Source organism: Gossypium arboreum, chromosome 13 (genome assembly GCF_025698485.1).
Source record: "Gossypium arboreum isolate Shixiya-1 chromosome 13, ASM2569848v2, whole genome shotgun sequence".
NCBI classification, from domain to species: domain Eukaryota; kingdom Viridiplantae; phylum Streptophyta; class Magnoliopsida; order Malvales; family Malvaceae; genus Gossypium; species Gossypium arboreum.
The window spans coordinates 120628447-120634446 of NC_069082.1; the positions used below are offsets into that span (position 1 = coordinate 120628447).

At 36.6% G+C, this 6000-nt stretch overlaps 1 protein-coding gene across 1 annotated transcript; it reads right to left on the reverse strand.

Moving 5' to 3' along the window:
* Positions 1 to 4721: 4721 nt before the first annotated feature.
* On the reverse strand, positions 4722 to 5099 carry LOC108462593 (uncharacterized). The gene is made up of 2 exons (XM_017762526.1): positions 4904 to 5099; positions 4722 to 4840 (listed from the first exon to the last, which is right to left on the reverse strand). The coding sequence occupies exons 1-2, from the start codon at positions 5097 to 5099 to the stop codon at positions 4722 to 4724; spliced, it is 315 nt and encodes a 104-aa protein (XP_017618015.1).
* Between the last annotated feature and the right edge of the window lie 901 nt (positions 5100 to 6000).

Sequence of the window (6000 nt, forward strand, 5' to 3'; positions counted from 1 at the left end):
GCTAGAGTACGGAGGCGTGGGCGTGGCGTGGCTGCTGAGCTGGAGCTGAGGCATTGTCCGATTCTTGGCTGTGGCGCAAAATGAAGGGGGTGACCTAGGGTTTCTGAAACTGTTAAGGAGATGGGCCTATTGGGCTTGTTTTGATTTGGGCTTGTAATGGGTATCGGGTCTGGGTTTATTTGGGCCATTTGGGTTAATTTGGTTTTAGGGTCATGTAACAGGGACATTTTAATGGACTGTTATAAAACTGAACTATTATAATATTTATTGGGTTTTTATTTTTTGTTTTTGGTTTGGTGTTTGCACTGGCCCGGGCCAAAATTGGTCATTACATGTTGGGTTTCAGTTTTTCGTTGGACCAAATAATTGAATATCCTTTTGTAATTTTCAAATGTATGAGCTTTTGGAAATCAAGAATCAATCGTGGTTTTGAGGGTTTAAAATGTCATGTCCTAGCGTGCTGGATGTGATATTTTTTTCCTTCGTAACAAGAGAATTTTAACATCTAATTCGAGTTGTTCAAATGTTTTAAAAGAAACCGTATTTCAAAATCTTTTTAAATTTTAGACATAAGGATATTAATTAATCAATTAGGTACCAATTTTGGGCGTTACGAGGGTACTAATCCTTCCTAGTACGTAACCGACTCTCGAACCCGTTTTCTTAAATTTCGTAGACCAAAGTCATTGTTTTAATAAATCAAAGTGCTTTATTAAAATGATCAATCTTAAGGTGACCCAATCACACCTTGGAAAAAGGATTGGTGGCGACTCCATACCTCGTTTTAAGGTCGATCCCCGTTTTTCCAAAATAAAAAAATCGTTTCGACAAATATTCTATAAAGGCTCACCCCTATCTTTTCATTTTTGTCATATATATGTCTTAGAATGCATAAAAAAATTAAAAATCTTGATTTTCTACTGTTCAGAGTGCAAATTTGCGCAATCAACATGGCCTACCACATGGTCGTGTAGTAGCTCGTGTGGGTCACACGGCCGTGTGGAATGAGTCAGCCTATGTGGCTCTTGTAGCTTGCTCTGATTTTTCAGTTTTCACTCATTTTTCACTCGTTTTGCTCCCAAATGCTCTATTAAGCATAAAAACATGAATTTAAAAGAGTAGGAGCATACAATTCACAATTAACATTGAATAATTACCCAAAAATGCATTAAGAATGAAGTTAAAATATGTTACTTTTAGCACTTATCAAATAAAGAGATCAGTCATTAAGCCTAACTATGGCACCTGGTGGATTAGAAGAGATTTTGTTGAAGATGAGTTTGTTTCTTAACTTTCATATTGCCCAAAGCAAGCAGATGAAGATTGCGTAGAGATTCATTACTTCTTGAGAAGTTATATCATAGACTTGGAGCCACTAAAAATCCATGATGAAATAGAAATGAGCTTAAACAAGTCAATCTCGAGAGAGAGAGGGGGATCCAAACCAGATAGCTTTAGCAAAATCAAATTGGACAAAAAAGATGCTCCATGATTTTAGCTTCATTTTGACACACAGGACAAGCACCATCAGTGACATGCTTAACATTTTGGTGTTGGTAATAATATGATTATGAGGACTGATAGTAAAGTCTAAGATGAATAGTACACTTTAAAATATTAATGTGATGCGTCGTTGAGAGCACCAAAAATATCCTATTCCCTGTAAAATAACGAAAAAGAAATAGTAAAGGGGAAGTAGGGTCGAATTCTCAAGGATCAGATTATACGAATGCTTGTTTCTTGAAATCCTGGGCAGAATCGTACCCAAAAAAACCTGCATTCTTGGAAAAAATAAAAATAGAATTTAAGAATTGATTTTGGAAGCGAAAAATAAAATAAAAACAGAATTTAAAGTTTACTGAAATTATGATTACGAAAATAATAAAAATAATAAAGAGAGTTTTAAGAGAAAAGAAATTCTTATGGGAAAGTTCCAGCCTCCGGTTGTCTCATTCCGCCTTGGGCTCAATCCTTGGCTTTTGGATGATCCTTCTCGACTCAAGTAAGCCAGTTATAGTGGAAGAGGACACCTATAACCACCAGCTCCAAAGATTAGACTTACGATTTTTAGGGAACCTGACTCTAGCCAGTAATCTATGCTAGATCAACGCTTCTCAATGGCGAATCCCATGCCATTTTGTCTCTTTGGCTCGCCAACCTCTGACGTAGTAAGTTAACGAACCGACTATGCAATCCTTCCAAAACATACAAAGCGGCCACCTTTGCATATGCTTTGAAAAGCTTACTTAAGGGCCATGGACTGAAGCGTCACCAGTAAAGTGAGAAACGATGAATACTTGGCGAGAAGGCTAAGTATGGATTCTAGGCCTCAAGAACCCTTTTGGGGAAATATTGAGAACTTTTGGCTAGAAGGGTTTTAGTGGCTCATGATAATGGTGGAAAAGAAAAGAAAATTATGGAAAAAGAAATTTTATTAAAAGAAAAAAAAATGGAAAGAACAAAAGACTTTTAAGGGGAGAGTGTTTACAGAAAAAGATGAACACCAAATAGAGTCACTTCACCCCCTATTTATAGTGCTAGGAAGATAGTTTAATTTAACTTAAATTCTAAAAGATAAGTACATTTAATTAAAGATAATTAAAGATAATTAAAATAAAATCCTAAAATTAAATAATCCTAATAATTATCTTAATATTAATTATCCTAATAAAATAGAGTCTTCCAAAATAAAATCTCTTCTATTTGCTTTTAAGTCCTTGTGCCTTCCATGTTCACACTTTTGGCACATATTTGTCCCACGTTGCATATTGGCCCATTTAATCTCCAAATTGACGCTTTTTCCCTTGAATTTACTTTTTGCCTCCAATTTAGTCCCTAAAAGATAAAAAGACATAAATAGCTCAAATTAGTAGGCTCAAACTCAAAATAAACACATAATTAATATATAAAAACACGTCATTTTAGAGTATTATCAAATTCCCCCCTACTTAGCCCATGCTTGCCCTCAAGTATGTTTCCTATCGACTATGAAAGCTAGATTCTGCCATAAAAGAAATACCACTCCAAAGTTTCATAAAAATTAGTTAAAATGCATATGAAAAATAAAGAGACCTCTAAGCTTGCTTTAAGTAAAACAAAAAAAGTATTCCAATTAATTCACACAAAAATTAAGATCGACTTGAGTTATGCTATTTAGGTAAATTACCAAACCTACTAAGACACTTTAATTATTTCCTCCTTTAGTCCCCGAAGTGCAACTTTATTAGTATTTTTTTTCTTTTTTTTCCTTTTTTTCCTTTTTTGATTTTTTTTAAATTTTATTATTATTTATTTACTTAGGAATATATTAAACCTTTTGACGCGAAGAGAGATGACAACCCAAGCACCCCACCTCGGTTACTCATTAACATACTCCTAAAATTATTTATTTTAGGTTAGCGGAGTTTTACCCAACACGTCACACAACCTTTTGACGCCAAGTAGAATGACAACCCAAGCACCCTACCCGGTTACTCGATCGATCACGATTTGAGCCATACTCATAACCTCGGCTAGCGGAGTTTTACTTGTCACGTCACACAACCTTTTGACGCCAAGTAGAATGACAACCCAAGCACCCTACCCCGGTTTTTCGATCGACCACGATTTAAGTCAGACTCGTAACCATGGAAAACATTTATTAAAAATTAAACGATATTTAAAATTCTTGAGAACTCAGAAAGAAAAAATTTAAGTGTCAAAAATAAGTTTCAATAATCACCTAATAGCCATGAACATTAATTAAGCATGCAATCATTTTAAGTGTTCACTTTATATTAAACTTGATCAATTTTACGAAAAGCAAGATAGAATTAACCCTATTAATCACAATTATTTTTAGCCTAATAAAAATAAAATAGTGGAGATGGCATCAATTATGGGAAAAATCATAACTTCCTTAGAAGGTAAGAATCATGCTTGTAGGTCAAATGGTAGGCAATTCCTGGTAAAATCTTGGGCACGAAAAGCGGCAGGATATTCTTAAAATAAATAAATGAGCAGAAACGAGCACAAAACAGTAGCAACAACAATATGACAACAAAAATAGCATATAATAACAATAACAACGAAGAATGCCTCCCCCACTTAAAACACATAGTCCTCGATGTGAAAGTAAAAGGAAAACAAATAGGTGGAGAAAAAAAAAGTTTAGAAAAACTCCCCATGTAGTTACCGTCGGTTGGCGCACACGGTGGAGAAGAAGATGGCGAAGCGGCAAGAGGTGGAGACGGGGTGGGTGACGTGTGCAACGACGGTTCAGCTTCGAGTTCTCACCATGGTGGCTGAGAAATCGACGGTGGGTGGTGAAGGAGAAAGGATTCGGCGGTTATGGAGAAATTTGGGGGAAAAAATGTAAGGTTTGGGGGTTTTATTTGCTGAAAAGGGGTGTTTGGCTGTAGGTTTTGGGGATTTTAAGGCTGGAATAGGACTGTTTTGGCTACAGAGATATGGCATTCTGGGTTGGAATAGAACTGTTTGGTACCATAGATAGGGTTGTTTTGGTGCACACTTTCTGTCTTTTTTTTTCTTCATATTTTCGCTCCATTTCACCTAGATGGAAGAAGATAAATTTATTAATATTTAACTAAAATAAAATAAAATAATAAATAATAAATAAAAAGGAAAGAAAATAATAAATAAAAATAAAAATAAAAAGAAAGATTGGGTTGCCTCCCAACAAGCGCTTGTTTAACGTCACTAGCTCGACGCCTTGAACAGTTTTATGGTGGTTCTAACTGAATTTTCTCGACCGTGTGGGCCTGGAAATTCTCATAAAATAGCTTCAGCCATTGACCATTGACTGTGAACCGCTTTCCTAATTCTTCACTTTCTATTTCAACTGCGCCATGCGTAAATACTTCAGTCACAATAAAAGGTCCTTGCCACTAAGATCGAAGCTTACTTGGGAATAGCTTTAATACGGAGTTATAAAGCAAAACTCTTTGTCCTACTGAGAAATGCTTCTGAACTATATTTTTGTCATGAAACATCTTTGTTTTGTCCTTATAAATTCGAGCATTCTCGTAGGAATCATTGCGAATTTCCTCCAATTCTTGAATATCCAATTTCCTTGCCTTCCCCGCAGGCTCTAACTCCATGTTACATTGTCGAATAGCCCAATAAGCTTTATGCTCCAAATCTACTGGTAGATGACACGCTTTGCCAAAAACAAGTCGATACGGGGTCATACCAATTGGTCCCTTATACGCCGTCCGGTAGGCCCAAAGCGCGTCATTGAGCCGAAGACTCCAATCCTTACGGTTGGGTCGAACTGTTTTTTTCCAAAATTGACTTGATCTCCGTGTTTGAAACCTCTGCTAGGCCGATCGTTTGGGGATGGTAGGCTGTTGCTATACGATGATGAACCCATATTTTGATAATAGTGCCTCCATGACCTTGTTGCAAAAGTGGGTACCACGATCACTGATCAAAGCTCGAGGTGTTCCAAACCTAGAAAAAAATAGTTCGTTTTAGAAACTCCACAACAGTTTTAGCATTATTATTGTGAGTAGGCTTTGCTTCTATCCACTTAGAAACATAGTCTACTGCAAGAAGTATATATACGTTTCCAAACGAAGAAATAAAGGGGCCCATGAAATCAATGCCCCATACATTAAAAATCTCACATACATGAATCGGGGATAGGGGCATTTGATTTTGTCTAGTGATATTACCTGTATGCTGACATTTATCGCAAGACTTACAAAAGTTAAACGCGTCGTGAAAGATTGTAGGCCAATATAGCTTACACTCTAATACCTTGTGAGCTGTCCGCTTAGGGCCAAAGTGACCTCCACAAGCTTCTGTGTGACAAAAAGTGAGGATAGAGGTTACCTCGGTTTCTGGAACACATCGTCGTATTATCTGATCTGAGCAATGTTTCCACAAGTATGGATCGTCCCATATGTAATTCTGAGCTTTGCGTCTAAGCTTATTTTTTACGGATTGAGCTAACTCAGTGGGCAACGATCCCGTGGTTAAGAGTTAACTATGTCTGCA